This window comes from Polistes fuscatus, unplaced genomic scaffold (assembly GCF_010416935.1).
Source record: "Polistes fuscatus isolate 324 unplaced genomic scaffold, CU_Pfus_HIC Scaffold5, whole genome shotgun sequence".
Lineage (NCBI taxonomy): Eukaryota > Metazoa > Arthropoda > Insecta > Hymenoptera > Vespidae > Polistes > Polistes fuscatus.
In genome coordinates this window covers 4,169,698-4,191,505 of record NW_025113129.1, presented here as the reverse complement: position 1 = coordinate 4,191,505, position 21,808 = coordinate 4,169,698, and the positions used below count along the sequence as shown (strand labels likewise).

Genomic DNA, 21,808 nt, shown 5'->3' with positions numbered 1-21,808 from the left:
GCAATAAATATATTAATATGCAATTTCATTACATTCTTTACAAAAGAAATTGGAAACAAAATAATCTACCAAACTCTGTTGTTTCATCGTGTTTTATTTGACTTCTCGCTCTTTAAATTTCCTTTCTCACCTCTGATTCGCCATTTTTTGTTATGAACGGTGATATGATTGGTCCTATACATTTTTACTTTCCCAATAATAGATTATAATCTTTTATTGTTTTGGCTAATCACTGAAGTAAAGTAACGTGGACATGGTTAGTAACATGGATAAGTGGCCTGTCCGGAGAAACAAAAAACAAAAACTGTGTACTATTGACTCAAGAGAGACGGTAAAAAGACGCGACTTTTTTGATAGATTAAATAAATGTGGGAAGGTTTAGTAGAGAAGTGACTCGATCATTAAAAAGAGAAGAAAAAATCTAAAAATAGTACATAGTTTATGTATTTCGAAAGATTGATATTATTTAATATCTCGTTATTTACGAATATTTTACCATTTTATTCTTTTTGTATTTCAATTGAATTGAAGAATGTGTCTGATTGGACGACTTAATTCGTAGATATTTCCGCTAGAGGCGCTGCCACAGAATAGATATGTTTAATGCATCCGTCATGCGGAACTCTCGACAAGTCTTCAATTGTCATCCTGTGGTCTAAGTACGGTTCATTTTGATCTCTCGAATTTCTACGACTTTTTATTGTGTCACATTGAAACTTTGTTTTTTTTTCTTCTTCAACGAAGTATATAACAAGGTAATTGAAATAAAATATCCACTTATTAATTCAAATCGGACGAACGATTTATCTGTAACGTTATCGCTATATTTAACTTATGAAGAAATGAATTATTTCTTCGGCACTTTTCTTTATCATTCTTCTTCCTTATTCCTATTCTACGTACTCCGATTATATTTATCTTACAATTTTCGTTCGGTTTTGAGATATCATGTACAATCGATTAGGCCGCCAACGTACCTTATAACGACGACAAGCGTGAGAAAAACTTTGAAGGAAATTTTCGAAGTATTCTTTTATTCGTTTAACTTTAAACGAGAACCTTTTCCCTAGAAGCAAATATCCGGCATTATTTCGGATGTTACCATCCGTAAAGGTCATGACCTTGATTATTTTTACAGACGATCGAATAAAAAGTATACCGATATATGCTTACTGGCTAATTTAATCAATAAAACATTTTACAATGTATTTAATCAACAAAGGAGTGGTTATATGGTGAAATTACGTGTATATATATATTTCTTTGTCAACCTTGACGTGTCCTTTTCGTCGTTTATTGCGGTCTACGATTGAATTCTATTTGTTTCAACTTTATGCAAACAATATTAGAATATAGCAATTAACTATTAATACGATAAAGTATTTCTGTTCATTTGATTGTTGATTTTTGGTTCGTTAAAGAATATAATAAAGAATTGAGTCGTTTTTAAGATAATTTAGATTAATTTTTCAAGTTTATTAGTAATAATGATAAACAGAATGAGCGAATTTAATTGATATAAATATATATTAATACATGATTATTATTTTTAGAAACATCTTCGTTAAGATTTCATTAAGTTGTAAGCTAAAAATCAAAATCAAGGTTACGTCGAGTCTAGCGATGTGACGTTTAAAGATATTGCATTATGTAATATTTCGAGCTGCAGCTTCCCAAACGAGTTCAATTATTTCTCTTTGGTTTAACGAGTCGTATATTATTTTTTCCTCCCTTTTAAGTCCTAAAGGTAATTTTCTCTTGCGGCATATATCTAATTTTTTTATTCTAAAAGTAAACTCCAATTCCGATCGAAAATTAATTGCGATAAAAAATCAATGCGATCAATGGCACGAATTGTTCACGCAATGATTTCGTGTTTTCATCCTTTTCATTTTCTTCGGTCATTAACGTATATTAACGATCGATCAATGTCTCGACGAAGATCTCGCACGTTGTGCGTGTTCGTACTGTTCATTTATTTGCGAGAGAATATCATTATGTAAGTTAGAACTTATTATTACTATTATTTTTAATTTATTTTATTTATTTAATTATTTTTTGGGGAGGATTTCTTTCAGAAGTTCTCGGAGAAAAGAATTTGATTCTTTTTGTTTTTCGTATCGCAAAATGGCGAGAACCCTTTTTTCTCGTTAAAATCGTTTATAGTTTCATATCATTCGACATAGATCTTTTAGGTTGTTTATTTCGTTAAATTAGCATGTTTTTTTTTTAAATCATTGAAACTTGATAATAAAAAATTAATCATTAGTTAAGTTCTGCAATTTGATTTTTATTAAGACTAATGTTCATACGGTTATCGTTTAATGACCTGCTTAGTAAACATGTGATTGCATAAAGAGCGCGCTTTCTTTTGAATTGATTAACCTTGGAAGATATTAGATATATATCGTTATAACATAATCATCATAGTACTTGTGTACTCAGTAAATTTTTATCTCATTTTTCTTTTCGATAAAAAAAATGGGTCACATGAGTAATCATCATACGATGCGAAATCAAAAAAAAAAATTAATTAATATTAGAAAGAAGATAGAGTACGAGCTAAGAATGTGTTCGTTTACGAATTATTTTATTAAAGATTTTCAATGATTATTTATAGAAAATATTACAAAAAAAATGAAGTCCTTATCTAATATTTTTTTGGTTGTAATTCTTATTCTTCAAAAAAATGAACTATTAATGTAGCTCAGGAAACCATTAATTTTGTCTAAATCAGGATTTCTTAAAGTTTCTTACATTTTCCCAAAGACCATGTTAGATCACAGAAATTTGAGCAAAAGTAACAAATTTTTGGACGCGCAATGACTGAAAATTAATTAAAAATTTAGCAACACACTTCTTATTCATAAGAATAAAAAATTGATAATCGAATTTGATCGATAAAATTAATTAATTTTCTTTACAATCAAATTCCTTTTTCGTTTTCTCGATTTTAAATTGTACTCTACCTTTACATTGAAGTTCGCGTATTAGTGATTTTCGTTGGTAGCAATGTTAGATTTTATTTTGAGAACGAACAACTAGAAGAAGAAGTAGAAGAAGAAGAAGAGGAAGAAGATGAAGAATAAGAGGAAGAGGAATACGTCGTTTGGAATTTTAAGTAACAAACAGACTCTCTTTCTGTCTCACTTTGTCTAGTCACAGTTAGAGCATTTGGTATTCTACATATATATATACATACATAAATACATATATGTATTCTACAGCAATTGAATTCAATACGTAACAAGTAATGTCGTCTTTTAAAATGTCTACTTCATTTTTTTCTCCCACTTTTCGGTCATTGTTGTCATTGTCATCGTCATTATCGTCGATGACCACACGACGAGTTCTCTATTTTCAAACGACTATCACCTCTTTCTCTTCCACGGTCGACTTTTCGTCATTATTATTATCATCATCATCATCGTCATTCTTTTACGAGCCTATTGTCGCTAGTTTACAATTAGTCATTAAAAGGCGATGGTTAGTAACACGAGTTACAACACGAGTTACAACACGAGTTACAACACGATTTCACGATCTCCGATAAAATCGATCAGTAGTTTGCGGTGTTGTTATTGTGAAAATTCATTCGCTATACTAATTCCAATTTTACCTTTATTTGCGCAGCCTGCTAGAATGGTCTGGGTTACCGTCGATGATAAGGTACTGATCTGGATATTTACAAATCATCATATTACGTATTGTTTATCGATCAACAATTGATTAGATCGATATTTTGGATTTTTTTATTCTTCTTATTTTGTTTTCTCCTTTTGCTGTCTTTTTTGAGTTTTCTTCTTCATTTTTTATCTTATTTTGTTTTAATTTTCGTTACGGCATGCTTTTAAATGAGTATTTGTTGTTCGATACAAATTTGCTCGTTTGTATATACGTAGTAAAAGGCCTTTGTTATGCACGACCCTTATTTGGGTTACTAGTAACGCCTGTTTTGTTTTTACGTTCTGTCCTTTTGTTTTTCTTTCTTTTTTCAGTAGTTTCGCTTTCCCCCCCTTTTTTTTTCTTTCTTTTAGGAGTTTTATTTATAGTTACATTATTTATGTCAAATTATGCAGAACGCTAATTTAGTTTGCCAAGATTTTCATTTGAAAAGCATGGGCAGTAAATAAATAATCTTCGGTTATGTTTTCTTAATGTAAGGATGATAATGAAAGAGATTTTTATCATTCTAAGAGAGAGAGAGAGAGAGAGAGAGAGAGAGAGAGAGAGAGAGAGAGAGAACGTATATGTGTGTTTATGTGGATGCAAGGAAACGAAAGAAGGGTTGGTATTATCGGTGTGAAATCAGAAAATGTTTTTTCTTCCCTCTCTCTCTCTCTCTTTTCTCTCTTTCGTTGAACTAACTATAAGAACGAGAACGAAGTGATGTAAGAGAGATGTATCTACTGGGGGAGATGTAAGGGCCGCTTCCTCGTAGTCTCCCGTTCCCTTTCTCTCTTTCTTCGGTCGTGTATCCAAAGCGGGTAAGAAAGAAGTAAAGAGGGAGAAAGAGGGTGAAGGAGGGGGATCAGGAGGGGGAGAGTTATGCTATGCGGCGATCCAGGTTGGGCCTGGCTGAATTTAACGTGGCAGGTGCCCGCTGAATGGACAGCAAGCGAGGCCACCATCTTCCCTTTTCTCTCCCGCCTTTCGTCTTTCGCTCCTTCTACGGTCTTCCTTCTACCTACCTAACGTACTTTGACTTCTCTTCCCTTAACTTTCTCTCTCTTTCTTTCTTTCTTTCCTTCCTTCCTTATTTCCTTTTATTAGCTGTATTAAGGTATCTAATTTGTAATACGTTTTTAGTGTCGTTTATCAAAAGAATTCGTTCAAATCTTAATAATCCCTATTTTTCTTAACATTATTTTCTTTTCTTAACGTATCGTTATTTATCATTTTTATTTTTTAATTCTATTTTCGAACAATATATGTACAATTGAATTCTATAGAATTTGTTATTCTTTTTATTCTTTGTATAATATCTTGTTTCTATCTTTTTCTATTTTAGTCTTTCACATTACATTAGAAACAAAAGATAATAAACGTTTCAACTATACTTCTTCTAATATATTTACAGATGCGTAAATTATTTTCTCCCACGGCCCTTTCTTCCACGAGGAGGGAATTTCTTCCTCTTCCTCCCCTTACCTCTTGGCTTCCGCGAGGACTTTGTTTAGAATCCGCTAGTATAATTTTGAGAAGCTTGCTGAGGTCGCAAGAAATGGTAAGAAAGAAAGAGAGAAAGAGAGGGGTAGAGAGGATTTCTAAAGAATCCGTGGGAAAACGTGAGAATGTATCTACGGGAACAACATAAATAATCTTTGAGTGGAGATTTCCTTTTAACCTTGCTTTCAATTAGCTTTTAATGTTTCTCTTGCGTAACTAATTCGATGAAGAGAACGTTAACGAAAACTAACGACGAATTACAATTCGAGAATCGAATTTTATGAACAATTGCGACATTAACGAAATATTTTCTAATTTATTACACACATTTCCATCAAGTGATGGATGATTCAAACTATGGCAAAAGAATAAAAAGAAGGAGAATAATAAGAAGATGAGGAAGAAACGCAACGATGGTTTTAGGTCAATACAGACCCATGCCTCTGTTTGACGAGTTTTTTTTATCGTCAACAATTCTCCTCACCAACGCACACTATTATAATTTTCAAAGCCGTAACGTGGAAGTACACGAGGATACCTTTTCGAAAAGGTATTTAATATAGGTTTATTTTATTATTTTTCTTTCCAAATATTCTGTTTATACTCTTGTTAAATATTATTATAGATTTTATTTTATTATATTTTTTATTAATTAGATAGATGTAAAAATTATATTTAATAAAATAGATGTAATTCCATAACCTTGAATATTTTTTATAAGATAATAATAAATAAAAATAATATTCTATTTTTACGTTTTTTTTTTAATGACCAATTTTTTGACTGAGGTTTCGATAGAAGTAGCTTCGTTTTGTTTTTTTCGGTAGTTTTAGTGTTAATCGCATACCCTCTCGAATATTCTCGAGTGTACTTACGTACACATTGAGAAACGAGAAATGGAATGATTCAACTTGTTCAAACTTGAAAGACAATTTAAAAGGAAAAAGAAATTCACGAAGGTGTCGCGACTCTTTGAAGTTTAATAAGAAAAAGACAATATATGATATCGTCTGATAATTCTTAGGTGGTCCCAAATCGTAGAGAAAAAGAATGAGAGTGAGAGAGAGAGAGAGAGAGAGAGAGTAAAAGAAAAAGGAAAGCAAAAAATTTCTTTTTCGATAAACTTTTAACATATAGTTCACGTTATCTAAATTGGACTATTATCTATAGGAAATACGAAATAGTTTATTTTACGATAGAGTTAGTATCAATCGATTTTTTTCTCATTTTCCTAAAAATTACTAAATTAATTATGTATTAATTATTTATTTTAATATTATATATTATTAATATATTATGGATAATTATTTTGGATTTTCTGTTCCAAAAAAAAAACGACGATCAAATTGTTAGCAAGTGATATCTTTAAAGGAAGAGTTAAATTACGTAAATTATGTGGTTTTCATTTGAATTTTTATGTTACTTAAAAATAAAATAAATACTTAAAAAAATAGTTCATCGTTTGAAAAAAGTTTTTCTTCTTTATTTATTTTTATCTATTTCGTTTTTTAAGCAATGAATGTATTATACAAGCTTTCAATTATTATAGCTTATACAATGTATATATTACTTATACATACGTTTTTGTGAATACATTTAGTTCGTTTTGAAATTCCTATTTTTTTCTTTTCTCCGTTTCTATGTGTATTTATATTTCCGAGAATGCATGCTATTGATATACTTTATTAGTGCATGTGAATTTCATTAGTAGTAATTAGATAATAGAACGTTTTTCTTTCCAAACTAGTTGTTACGTTTGGGTTCTGTTAAAGAAATATTTTTTTTTTAATCAAAAAATGTATTAATTTTTCTTTTTTTTCTATTTTTTCGATTTTGATATTTCTTTTCTTTCATTCTTTTATTCCAACGAAGAACATCGTCGGCAGTTAGTACATGCTGTTCCAAATGTAAAAAAAATGCTTTTACATTATGCATACATTATAGAAGATTTAATAATTATTGAAACTATTTTTCAGATGGCTGGAAAGCAGAACAATAAGGCACTCTATGCTCAAAGTCAACTGGATCATTTGTGTGCTCTTGACATAGACAGTCATGCGTCTTCCGTTCGACTATCTGGTATTATCTGCACAATTGGACCAGCCTCAAGGTCTGTTGAAACTTTGGAGAAGATGATTGAGACTGGCATGAATATTGCTAGAATGAATTTTTCTCATGGATCTCACGAGTATCATGCTGAGACCATTAAAAATGTCAGAGAAGCACAGAAAAATTTGTCAGCACGCGTTGGCATCAATGTACCTGTGGCCATTGCCCTTGACACCAAGGGACCAGAAATTCGTACCGGACTTCTGGAAGGTGTAAGTTTTACACTCAGTTTATTTATCTATAAACAACGTATCTTCAATATTATTTGTAATAGCTATAAATTAACTAGATATCTCTCTCGTTAATTCCTTTCTTCTTAATACTTTTACAACTTATTTATGATAATGCGATTGCATTCATGATTTATTGGCAAAGAATTGATAATAAACATCGATGTTAATAAAGATATGATGTTCTTAACAGGGTGGTTCCGCTGAAGTGGAATTAAAGAAAGGACAAACTTTTAAATTGTCTACCGATAAAGTTTATATGGAGAAAGGTAATGCTGATACAGTTTTCGTCGATTATGAGAATATTTCAAAAGTATTGAAGGTCGGTAATCGTGTATTCGTTGACGATGGTTTGATATCTCTCATCGTTTCTGCTGTCGGTGAGTAATAATTGTTCTTTAGATAAATGTTAGCATTATTCATATTTGTAAAATGTTTACATTTTTCTCTACAACTATAGGTCCAAATGCAATCATTACAACTGTTGAGAATGGTGGTATGTTGGGCTCTCGAAAGGGTGTTAATCTACCAGGTGTCCCAGTAGATTTGCCAGCAGTTTCTGAAAAAGATAAGTCAGATCTTGTGTTCGGTGTTGAGCAAGAAGTAGACATGATATTTGCGTCATTCATCCGAAACGCTGCTGCCCTTACCGAGATCCGTGGGATTTTGGGTGAAAAGGGTAAAAATATCAAAATCATTTCTAAGATAGAGAATCATCAAGGTATGACAAACCTTGACGAGATTATCGAAGCATCAGACGGTATCATGGTTGCTCGTGGTGATCTTGGTATTGAAATTCCACCGGAGAAAGTGTTCCTAGCGCAAAAGTGTATGATCAGTCGATGTAACAAGGTTGGTAAGCCTGTGATCTGTGCAACTCAGATGTTGGAATCTATGGTAAAGAAGCCACGTGCTACCAGAGCTGAAACTACAGATGTAGCTAATGCCATTCTTGATGGAGCAGATTGCGTTATGCTGTCAGGTATAGAAAAAATTGGCATTCAAAGAGAGGTCAAATGTTATTACAAACGAAGAAATATTATTTTATTAATTATAATATTAATCATTTAGGTGAAACTGCTAAAGGAGATTATCCTTTGGAATGTGTACGCACAATGGCCAATATTTGTAAAGAGGCTGAAGGAATTTTCTGGCAAACTCAGATCTTCCATGATCTTTCGAGCAAAGTATTGCCACCGATTGATGCTACTCATGCGGTTGCTGTGGCTGCCGTTGAAGCATCTATCAAATGCTTGGCCAGTGCTATTATTGTAATTACTACTTCTGGTCGCTCAGCACATCTTATTGCCAAATACAGACCACGGTGTCCGATCATCGCAGTAACTAGATTCCACCAAGTGGCCCGACAAGCACATCTTTATCGTGGCATTTTGCCCCTTTATTACGAAGGTTCGCTTGTTTTTCTTATGTTTTCAATTCACAACTAATTGAGTCGTCCGAAAATTTGCCAAATCGATTAATTTCATATGTTTTTGTAATATTTATTTTTCTTTTTTTTTACAGATGCACCACTTGGCGATTGGTTAAAAGATGTTGATGTACGAGTACAACATGGATTGAAATTTGGCAAAAGTCGTGGTTTCATACAAACTGGAAATTCAGTTGTTGTTATCACTGGTTGGCGACAGGGTTCTGGCTTTACAAATACTCTTCGCATAGTGTACGTTAATCCAGATTATGAACAACATTGTCCCAGTTCTTATAGCGTTGCTAGTTCCGAAGATGATTATCTTTATCTTTAATATAATTATATGCATGTTTATTCATATTATAATTTGGTTACCACCATCTCTTCATTTTATTGCATTTGTTTATAATTAGATTACTCAAAGAAGATACATATATCGCATTTACATGATTAACTCATTTTGCAGTCTTTTTATGATTAACTATTAATACATCGTTTGTGTTTCAGTGTGTGTGCATACGTGCGTTATGTTAAATTTATAGAAAATATTCAACTATAGTTATATTATTCTTTCTACTTTTTATCAAAATAAATTATTAATTTCGCGCGCGTGACTCTAATTATGTTTTTATTTTATTGCTAATAATATTGTTCTTTTATTTTTTGCAATAACAATTAATTTCTGTTTTAGAAACGTGGACTGAGCTGAAACTTCCGTAATGGATCTCGTTCATGATTAATTACTTTGCACAACAATTACTATTGCGCAAAATGATCGATCATTAATGAGTCTTGTAAGCCTTCAAACATAGCACTCCTTTACAATAAACAATAATAATGATAATAATAAAAGGATTAAATATTTGGACACAAACTTCATATCGGAGGGAGGACATTCTACTTGTTAACAATTGATAGCGTGCGGTTTTATGCATAATATCGCCTCTAATAAATAAATCGTAGTAAAATCGTTGTAGAACAACGATATTATTTTATTAGTACATAGATCCAGTATTATTTTAATGCTGTTGAAGTATCCACATCTGTCGTACAAAGAGAAATAAATATAAATATATATACATATACATATATATATTTATATGTATCAGCGCTGAAACAATTATGAAAAGGTTTAAGAAACGAATAAATTATTGAAATAACATTTCTTGATTTTTGTAACTTTATCAAAAATATGTACAATTGTATCTAATGTATGTCCATAAATACGTTTAAGAAAGAACTATCGAACTTCGATTTAAAAAAAAAAGTTTTGATAGTGTTAGTCATTTTTTTTGTTATAATATCATTAGTAACCTCATCTTATCATATTTCGTTTCATCCTATCAAATTTTATCCTCTCACAAATGAAATATTATTAATGAAAGAAAAAAAAAAGGAAAAAACGTTCCTGGTATAACAAAATGTCGAGCAATTATCAAACACCATGGGTGCGTGCGTATTGATCCAATTATTGATTGGAGTATTAAAAAAGAAAACTTTCGTTTATATTTTAATGAACATTAATATTTATTTATTTTATTTTGCTACCGTAGAAAATGCCATTCGATGATGAGATGTTGCACGAAAATCAATTAAATGCAGCTTACGAAAAGAATCGGCTAGATCATTACATGCATTTAAATGTTGATTCGATCCCAAGATCTGTTAAACTTACAGGTCTAATGGTTACAATGGGTAGGTCCTATAATTAATCATCTTAATTATTATAATTAGACTAATATCAATTCAACGAAGTGTTTGTCAACGTTATTGATCTATGCAATTAGGAATTCTATTTTTATTGATATTGTTTTTCTGTAAAAAAATATTACAAAAATTAGGTGTTACAAATTCCTATCCATCGGCAATTGCGGAAATCAGTAAAGCCGGAGCAAATATAGTTCGTTTGAACTTTTCTCATCAAACAGACAAATGGCATGTTATTACAATAAGATCCATCAGAGAGGCTGGAAATATTCTACACAATTGCGAGCGCAGAATTTGTCCCATTGCTGTGGCGGTAAATCTCAGTGGTTCTGAGATACGTACCGGAATTTTTCGTGGTGATCCATTATCCATGGTATAATAATATTTAAAAATGCTAACTTTGTATGAAATCTTTCGTTATCAACGACCCGTATAAGGGTCCCTAATAGTCCATTCAATGGTTCATATGTACGAACAACCCCTATATAGGGGGTTGTTGTCCATACGACGATACTCGCACTTTCGTGCAGGATCATGCTGTATTGGTAGAAGGTAACACTGTACGTTTATTGACGGATGATAGAATCCAACGAGCGGGAACTTCTTCCTGCTTTTGGGTCTCGTGTCAAGAATTAAAAAGGGTTTGTCAGATAGGAGACAGAATTTCGATCGATCATGGCGCCGTATTATTAAAAGTAACTTGTATCGGTTAGTTCAAAGTAAAATATGGACCGTTTATTTTGAAAGTGTTACGATGTTTCTATTAATTAATTGATATGTAATTTGATTATATAATTTTTTCTTAGGCTTGTTTAACTAAAATAATGTATATTTACGGGCTTCAAATAGACTTACGCCACTTTCAAAATTAGTCAATTGTTAATAATGTTAAATTTCAATTTCGAAAATCAAATATATCACTTAAAATATTTCATATTAATCCAATTTTGTTTACAAATAATAGCAAGAAATAAAATAGAAATAGTATTTTTTATTTTGAACGTTAATTATATTGTTGAATTTAACATAAGATGTTAGTAATATTTATTTAAGCTCTTCATGTGGCAGTGTTTTGAAATATTCATGATGCATAGGAGATATAGGATAATAACTGCTTCATATCCTTATATTTTTCGTAAGTAATAGGCCTGGTATCGTGATATAAAGAAACCAGGGCGATTTTTTCAAATTTTGATGGTCTTCTCGAACATGTAGATGACAAATTTAAAGTCTTAAATTCTGTGTCCTCCATCGACATTTTATATAAAATAGTATATGGTGCACTTTTGCAAAATCTCATCCAATATATTTGAAACCAATTTACCTTTTCTTTATTAGTGTTCTGTAGCTTTTTCCACTTTAACTTTTACTTTAATATTCTTTTCAATAAATTCCTCAACCTTTTTTTCCAAATTCTCTTTCTCCATATTTATACCCTTTATCACAATATTGTTTCTTCTCTTCTCTCTCTCACCTCTTTCTTTATCCCATTCTAGGCTGCATATTCTCTGTTCCAGTGACTTCTTTTCCTCCATCCATTGTTGTCTTTCTATCATCCACAATTTCTTCTCCTCTTTCCATTCCTCTTCCCTTTTTTCTAAAATACTAATCAAACTTTCTAATTTCTTTTCCATTCTACCCAACTTCTCATTCATCTCTCTACTATTCTGGTTCTCCTTCTTAAAACATAACCTCGACTGCTCCATGTCCTTTTTGCCTGCATTGCTCCTTGTTTTGATATTTCCGCTCGCTTTACCATTCAGTTTAATATTTCTCCTTGACCTGTCAGAAATCTTCCTTACCGACTCTTCCACCAACGCTTTATCCTCTATCCTAACCTCACTCTATCAGGCGTCCTCCCTCTTTTACACTTTTACCTCCACTCTACACTCTCTTAATCCTTACAGACCCCTTAAACTTCTTCCTTTACTTTACCCTTCTTTCTCTATTCCAGTTGCTCTTCCTTTTACCCTTTAATCTTCCACTTATCACTCTTTTTCTGGGATCTTTCTTCCACACGACCACTCTTTCTCGCGCTCCTACCGAAAGTCTTGATTAGTGTTTCTTGTTATTTGTTTTTTGATTGCGTTTTGTAGGTTTTTTGTAAAAGCGAAATTCTCTTCTCATTTCATTTCATGTAAAATAAATTTATTATGTCGTCTACATTGTTTTATAATATCATAATAATCCTGTTTATACAGGTGCATACAGGAAATTCTTTTTTTTTTCTTTTTCTTCTTTTATGAATATTGGACTTAAACCACTTTCATAATAAATGGTTACGTAATTTCTTTTACCGGCCCATTTTAAATTGCACAAAGCATTGACATTTTTTAAGAAATTAAATACTAACAAGAAACAAATAAAAAGTTTACACAAAATAAAGCATAAATTATGTGATATATTCTTTTTAAGAATATCACATAAATATCACATAAATATCTTTGTAAGATATTCTTTTTAAAAAGAACTTACACCACTTTCAAAATAAATGGTCCATATTGTTTGATTTATAAATTATTCAAACATTTCGATTAAGTTTTGAAGAAACATGTTTAAATGTCAACAAATAGATTCAAAACAGTACGGATCTTGTGTAATATAATCATTTATCTTTTGCAAACAATTATCAATTCATTGAAAGAACTATATACATAATAAGATTATTTAAATTAGCAAAGCCATAGTCTCTATTTTAATTATACTATACGTTATGAATATTGTAAAACAAGGAAAAAATGAATTGGTAGTTTTCTGCATTAATTGACATGATTTACATAATTTAATATATATGTTATAGGAAAAATGGGAAATGTAGACATAATGCCTAGGCATTGTCCACAATGCCAAGCCGTTTTTGTCAATGTAGGAAACAGAAGAACACACATCACAAGTGTGCTGCACACACATCGACATTAAGTTTTAGTTTATAGAGGTACGCATAGTTTGCGGCACGCACAGTCTTAAAAACCTGCTGCATGCTCGCTTTTGTGTGTGTGTGTGAGGGCAGGATGTGTGTTGAATTGGGGGGGGGTTGTGCGTGCCTGTTGCCCAATAATGTATTCTAGATATTGCGTAAACAGCGTGTATCGCAATGATGAGGAATAAAAGATACAGATAAGAATTTTTCTGTTTCCTACATTGACAAAAACGGCTCGGTATTGTGGATAATGCCTAGGCATTCCCTATAACATATATATAAAAAATGAATTCGTTACAAGTAACGTATGTAAAATAATAATTGCAATTTTAAATTGAGTTATAACACGAATAATTTTTAATGCAGGTAGTACTGGAGTTACCTGTAAAGTTTTAAAAGGTGGTATTATCGGGAATGAAAAGACAATTCAACTTTTGGACAGTATCATTTCGTTTCCAATGGTTTCCGAAAAAGATAAAGAAGATATTAAACTCGCATCGAATCTTAAATGCGATTTTATTATTATCAATCATTCGCGTAGCGGTAAAATGATTTGTTTGATAAAAAATGAAATAAAGAAAACAGGTTTGTAACTGATTTCAGTCATTTATTTGGATATTTGTAACGATTGTTCGATTTACAGACAGTAATTGGATGCGAGTTATAGCGAAAATCTCTTCGAGGCAAGGTTTACAAAATTTCGATGAAATATTAAAAGAAGCCGATGGTATAATATTCGAAAGAGTTGGTGTGGCTCTTGATATAGGAAAAGAGAAATTATTTCTCGCGCAAAAGTCTGTAACAGCTAAATGTAACAAGGTTAATAATTATAATCATTATTACTAAAGTCATATGAGCCGTCTATTTTGAAAGTGACATAAATTCATTTATGTTCGAATCGACATATTGAAGGATTTTCGTTAGATTAAATTTAAAAATATAGATAACAAATGACATAGTAGAATAATGTTTTCGGGTTTCTAAGGGTGTCAAATTTATCATCCCAATTACCATAATTAACATTATTTAAGAAATAATATGTTTTCGATGGCTATGATTGGACTTATGCCACTTTCAAAATCAATGAAATAACGTTTTCAATTTTTAAGAAAGCACATGTCCATAGGAAAAGTAAATTTCCCTTGAAATAAAAATAAATGTATATTCTTTTTTATGTTATAAAAACAACAAAATATTTAACTTTATTCTTCATTAGATAATTTTTACATTAAAATTAATACTATTTTATTAATTACTAGCAAAGCTAGCCCACTTTTGAAAAAATGGGGTTGTGGTTTATTTTATGTTATTCTGATTGTTTTTTTTACTGCAGAAAACACCGATAAATAACATCTGTTAAAAAAATTTCAAAGAAAAGAAACGAATGTTACACAAACGTATGTACTACAAAAAACCGAATTTGGCTCGCTTGAACGTGTTTTATTAAACTTTGGTGTGCTGAATGCTTCTTTTTAAATTTCTTTCTTTTCTCAAAAATAGGGTTAAAAAATTCAGAAAAAAAATAAAATTAAACTTGTATATATATAGATAGATAGATAGATTATTCAGTCTTCTCCAGTTTTGTATATGTGGGAGGAATTTAAAATAACTGTGGTGTGTAGGTGGTATATTTATAATGTAATAAATCCATTAAGTCCCCCCCCCCCTTGTATTTTAGGTTTGTAAATGGTCTCGTTTCTTTGTACAGTGGTGCAAACTTTATATTATTAACATTATTTAAGAAATAATATGTTTTTGATGTTTACGATTGGACTTACGCCACTTTCAAAATAAACGACTCATATGTATCTTTGGAAGAAGAAAGTTTTCGACAGTTTTTGTTCATTTATTGTAGGTCGGAAAACCTGTCGTTATAATTTTCCATCCTCAATTGGAGGAAAGACCAAAAATTAATAAAGAATTAATAGCGAATGCGGTCTTAGACGGAGCGGATACAATTTGCTTGGCTACAGGAAATTTAAACTTGAAGGATACATTGAAGTTAATTAAAGATGCTCATGTCGTATGCAGAGAAGCGGAAAGTGCACGATGGCAAAGAGAAATTTTCGATACTTTTAGTAATATGGCAAGTCAAATATTACCTAATATTCATAGCAAATGAGCTTTATGTAATATTTTCATGCGTCGTTCATTTCTCGAATTTGTTCTTTTTTTTTATTATAAATTAATAGATTCAATTAATATAGTTAATAATTTCGCAGGTATGTGAATATGTTAATAAACACAATTATTAATTCTGCAAGGTTTCGTTTATTTAATTGAACTTCTTTAGGCAAACTTAATATTAAAGTATTTTTTGTTAATAATCTTGCATTATATTATAAAAAACGATTTATAAACGAGTAATAAATTAGTTAATTATTCATTTAATTTTAGCGTGACAATTTAATTTCGCATTCATTCTCTTTCATAGCCGTTACTTTACGTTTTATATATATTTTTTTTCTTTATCAAAAAAATACTATTCTTTTTTTTATTATTTAATATTATTTATTATTCGATATTATTTATTATTTTTTAATAATATAAAACGTAAAATAACAAAAGTGAAAGAATGAATGCGAAATTTAATCGTCACGCTAAAATTTAATAAATAATTTACTAATTTATCACTTATTTATGAAGTCAATATGTAAATGTGCAAAATTATTGTTTAAAAAACACATTAATATTAAATTTACCTGACGAAGTTCAAATAAATGAACGAAATTAATTGCAGAATTAATAATTGCGTTTATCGACATATCCCACATACCTGCGAAGTTATTAACAATATTATAATAATAGATGCGAAAATAAATAAATAAATAATAATAATAATAATAATAATAATAATTGTGAATTTAACGTTATTTAATAAAAGGAATTAATTGTTTTGTTATTTTTGATTAATAACGAAGACAATGATACCATTGGACGTAGCACATTCGATTGCTGTTGGCGCCATTCAGACGTCCTTGAAATGTAATGCGGCTGCCATCATCATCACGACTACAACTGGACGAAGTGCCGTGTTGCTTTCGATATATCGACCAAGATGTCCTATCATCGCTGTAACACGTTTTGGTTTCGTTGCACGATTTTTACAAATTTATTTTGCCGTACATTCGATTCATTACAAGGGTGAGTAATTTATCATTACATTATATTATTTTACAATCGATCTTCCCTGTTTTTTAACAAAAATAATTGATTTAACGATTTAATTTATAAACGAGGAGAGAGCAAGAAAAAAGAAACCAAAAAAGAAATCAAAATATCAAGTAAATATTACAATTAAAATGTCCCATTGTAATTCCTTTTAATCATCTTTTTGTTTTTCTCTTCAACACGCCAACGTATTATCGAGAATTGAATAGGTGGGCTGGGTGTACATTTGCGCGATCAAAGAAAGGGCTTGTGGTTGAGTATGTTTGTTCACGTATGGGACATTAATGAGCTTTTCCATAATTATTTTCTAAGGGAATTAAAACGACATATGATTCTTTATTAATGTCTAAGCTGTCTTTTTGTTTTTTGTTTTTTTAGCAAATAATTATAATGTCATTACTTACAATGAATTTCGTATTATTCAATTATTACAAACAAAAAATTACAAAGTCTTCTTTTCCTTTTTTCGTTTTATTTACGTTTTATAAATCATGATTTTTTCAGTACCACCTTTAACCAATTGGCTTAAAGATATAAACGTACGCGTAAAAGCTGGCATGAATTATTTAAAAGAAAAAAATTACATCAATGTTGGCGATGCGATAGTGGTAGTTGGACCGTCCCAACAAAATGGTGCAGGATTTACAAATTCTATACGTCTGGTCTATGTTTCACCTGATTTTAATAAACCCATGCTGATTAATCCAACGGAAACTGAATAATTATAAAATCGTTTCATTTTCATTAACGAACAACGACGAGGAAAAACAAAACAAAAACAAAAACATAGCAAAAATCATATTCGAAAATGAGCAACCAAAACAAAATGTTCAATCTATTTTAACCGGTATTACTTTTTCAATCTGAGGCAAATAAACGCTAGGGAGAATATAAAAGATCAAGAAAAGAAAAAAGAAAAGAAAATGTACATCGAGAAAGTCCTTTCATTGACACAATCGTGAACGTCCAATGAACAGATGGTTATGTCGTGTTGTACTACCTAGCAATGTCCGTTATCTCGTCACTGATTAGGTTCTACATACGCCTCGTAGAATGAAGGACAAAGTTCATAGGAGGTAGATAAAACCGATCGTGTTGGAGGTCGGTTTCTGGTATACGTTCAAAGTGCTATCGGTATCTTTTTGTCGTCGGTCATCAATCGAGACACAAGGTGGATTTTTCACGTCATCACGGATGAACATCTAACTACGTGGAGTAATAGGAGTACGATTACTAGACTTATTTAACGTAATATCTAAGTGTTTACATACTAAATGAATATTTTCTTATTAACACACGTTTATTGACCGATCACGCACGTATTTCGTATATGCAAGCAATTTATGCAATTATTAAAATATAATATTGTACCACCATATTTCCATAATGTTTACTTATATTTCTTGTATTAACAATTTTTTTTTCTTTTTCTTTTTTTCTTTTCAATTTTTACGAGGAATATCAGATTTTTTCCCGTACGATAAGCCGGTCAAAAATACGTTAAGTAGAATATCAACTGAAATAAAAATAATCATTCATTGAACGCGAATTTATATCGTTCGTTGCACATGATACATGCATGCATGTATGTAGTTATGAAAGTACATATATGTACTCTCTTTTCTAGAATCGATCGATATGATGTCCGTTATTCTAGTGAGATATGTTTATTTAGACATTAGCAGAGAACGATCTCGAGTAGACATTAACATTAACGCATCTTTGTAATTTAATATATCCTCGTAGTGAATGCTTGAAGTTTGACGAGAGGTAATTTAGTTTTTCAAGAGTCTCGTTCAATTTCGAGATTGTCCAAAGATCGATTCTTTAGGGTGGCTCCTTCTTCCTTAAACAAACAAGAAACTTTTTTTCAATCAATATATTTTTTTATTAATTTTTTTTTTCTTTTCATAGTTATTATTATGATTATCATTAGGTTGAATTATTGTCGTAACAATATTAAGAAATTTTCTATATTTAACGTGTTAGATCGTATTTTTTATTGAACAAATATTTCGTGTCATATCTAAATAAGCAATATTAATATTTTTTTATGTTAAACATTCCGACATTTACTTATCGAACAATGCTAATATTATTAACACAGTACTAGGTTATATATATAATAAAATTTCATATTTGATATTCATTCTCTTTTGAAAGTAAGAAATCGTATCAACCGTCTAGTACGCGAGACGTAACTTCAGGTTCTCCCATTTAAATTGCATAAAGATGTAAAATCAACGAATGAATTTTGAATTATGTTAAACTTTAATATCTTTAGTTTCTTCCTCGGAAAAAGATGTAGAAAGAAGAGAGAAAGAGAAGAGTACTTATAGAAGGGTGAAAGTTACTCGTAAACGTGCTCGCGTCTCAACCTGTAAGGACTCCTAAGTAATGCAGTTAAAATTGAAGCGATCTATCGTTAATTCACGTTACGATCCTCTTTTCTCGTTGTTGGAAAATAAAAAACTCCTACTCGTTAATTTTTTATTTTTTTATTTCTTTTTATGTTTGAACTACGTGTGTTGCGTCGGTGTAATATTAATTATTTTATAATTGTTTTATTTTAACATATTAATATAATATTAATTAATTATAAATAAATTTAATATTATTTATATTTTCTTATTATATTTAAATATTAAATTATATTATTATATAATATATATAATAAAATATATTATATTATATTTTAAATAATTATATTATATATTTTTATTATATATCATATAAGAAATATAATAAAAATAAATAATATTTTTTTTTGTAAATATAATATTATATATAAATATTTTATTTTGTAAGTTTCTTTTAATATTTTGAAATGAAATATATAAAATCGTTCGAATACGATGAAATAGGAACAAAAACTCTTATTTTTGTATTTGCGTTTAAATGCCAACGAGACTATATACTTATACTCGAATCGATAGGTCAGTTTTGAAAAAAAAAAAGAAAAAAGAAAAAAAAATTTAATCGCGCGTCCTGTTATTTCCTGGTATGACGAATAATCTATTTGATTATAAAATTAATCGACCGATAGTACTGTTGATATTTCCCTAATCACATCATGCGGTAAAAAAGAAAAGAAGAAAAAGAATAAAAGAAAATTGTTAGCATCATGAGTAGAGGGAAAGGGGTGGGAATCTACGAGCTTTGATTTGTCAAATAGAGATTTAGTTTATCGTGACTTATAGATTAGATAACCGATATAGAATTATATTTTATATCTGTTCGTAGTCCTTTTTTATAGGACGATACCAATATGCGGTTCTTTCTTTTTTTTTCTTTTTTTTAATCTGTCATTTAATTGCAATAAAACGTGAGAACATTTGCAATTTCATTTTATTTATTTTTTCTTTCTAATTGTCAGATAAAAGTTCTTCAAAAGCACACATTTATGCACACAAATGCGCGCGTGCGAACACATATTCAACTTATTAGAATTTTTTTATTTATTCTATGCGTTAGATAAATGAAAAATAAAATTATTGTGAAATAAATTATCTAATTATACGAATTTTAACATTAAATTTACGGATTTTTTGTTCATTATTTTTGAATGACTTATAAACATTGTGTGAATGAAGGATTGAGTAGAGGGGAAGTATTATTTACGTATATTTCATTATGTAACTAAAAACCAACATATGTTTTTAAAAAATAATATTTAAGTTTTATATATATATAATAATCAAATTTTTAATGAGTCAAATTAGCTCAGTCCGTAAATTTAGTATTAAAGACATCATTTTGTTACTTCTTTTTATTTTTTCATGTGGATACAATTTTTTTTTTACGAATTAACACTTAAATAATCATATATTATTTCTCGTAAGGATTACTACAACAATCGGCGATTTTTTTGTTTAAAAATGAAAAATCAAATAGATATGGAAAATTAACAATTCGTATATTTATTAACCTTATAACAATATTTAGAAAGTTTAAGATATATATTTGTACTAAATCTTGCAATATTATTAATTCGTTCGAATATTTTGTAATACTTAGCAATTACTGTTATAAAAAAGATTATTTTCAGAGAAAACAAAAAATATAGAAACGATAAATTTCGAGAAGCAATCGTTTAAGTGTTAATATTTTTATAGAAAAATATATAATTTCTTTTTTTTTCTCTCACAATCAGTATAGAACATCTTTACAATATGTAAGAAAGAATAGTGTTAGTTTATGTTGTAATAAGATCTTTTTGGGTGTTTTCTGTTTAACAGTATTTCTACCGCAATTTTGTGTATATCTATTTCGATCAAAAGGTCTCTTCTTAGATCCATGATGAGTTGGAGAAAAATTACGTCATTGAATTAATTTAACAACTATTATACGAAAAGTAACAAAATTAGTTTCTAGAAAAATAATTAAACTTGGAGAATAATTTAAAGTGTTAAAATTTCGAAAAGTGTCTTTTGATAACGCTTGATAGAAATAGTATTAATCTTTTCTAGATACTTTTTAAAAGTATGTAGCTTCTTTACTAGATCATTTGGGTGATTTTTTAATCTGACTTTGTATGCATTAACACAGATTGAATATTTCCTCTTCGATGGATTTGATTTTAAGTTCTTAGGTAATTTTTAGAACAAGTTTATCTTGAAATATTATTTTTGATCGAATCAATGAGCTTCAATGAGCTTCACTTTAATAAATAAAATTTTTAGATTTCAAAGATAAAACTAAGAAAATTAGTATTTGTTTAAGTGAAGGATCAATGTACATCGAGTTAACTGAAAAATTTACCAAGTGTTATAAATAATCCCAATAGAAGTAACAAATTTGTAAAAGATACGAATGAACATATCGACTGAAAAAGGATTGTATCTGCGGGAATCTTACTTTTTGAAAACGATGCTTCTTAAATTTATTAACAGGATCAAATATTACGAAATAATAACAAATAAAAAAAAATAATCATTATGACGGAATAACAAAAACGAGAAGGTTGTTTTGTTACTACATTTTTCAAGTAACCGATAAGACGGTGTCAAATTGAAAAGAAGTAGGAAAGCTGAATGAAAAGTCATCTTTATGAAGATGACTAGCACAAAATGC

General features: G+C 29.8%; 2 protein-coding genes across 3 annotated transcripts; both read left to right on the top strand.

The window, feature by feature from the left end:
• The first annotated feature begins 616 nt into the window (after positions 1–616).
• Positions 617–10,099, top strand: LOC122522363 (pyruvate kinase-like). 2 transcript variants are annotated; one of them, XM_043643427.1, is made up of 8 exons: positions 617–755; positions 3,634–3,669; positions 7,146–7,490; positions 7,702–7,888; positions 7,969–8,490; positions 8,580–8,918; positions 9,033–9,189; positions 9,629–10,099. In XM_043643427.1, the coding sequence occupies exons 2-8, from the start codon at positions 3,643–3,645 to the stop codon at positions 9,639–9,641; spliced, it is 1,590 nt and encodes a 529-aa protein (XP_043499362.1). In that variant the 5' UTR covers positions 617–755; positions 3,634–3,642; the 3' UTR covers positions 9,642–10,099. The 2 variants fall into 2 exon arrangements, with proteins under 2 accessions (XP_043499362.1, XP_043499363.1); XM_043643428.1 differs by lacking the exon at positions 3,634–3,669.
• Positions 10,100–10,191: 92 nt separating this feature from the next.
• Positions 10,192–18,281, top strand: LOC122522368 (pyruvate kinase-like). The gene is made up of 8 exons (XM_043643435.1): positions 10,192–10,632; positions 10,779–11,017; positions 11,175–11,352; positions 13,931–14,149; positions 14,208–14,383; positions 15,420–15,650; positions 16,486–16,708; positions 17,240–18,281. Exons 1-8 carry the CDS (start codon positions 10,494–10,496, stop codon positions 17,455–17,457), a joined length of 1,623 nt encoding a protein of 540 aa, XP_043499370.1. The 5' UTR covers positions 10,192–10,493; the 3' UTR covers positions 17,458–18,281.
• The last annotated feature ends 3,527 nt before the right edge of the window (positions 18,282–21,808 follow it).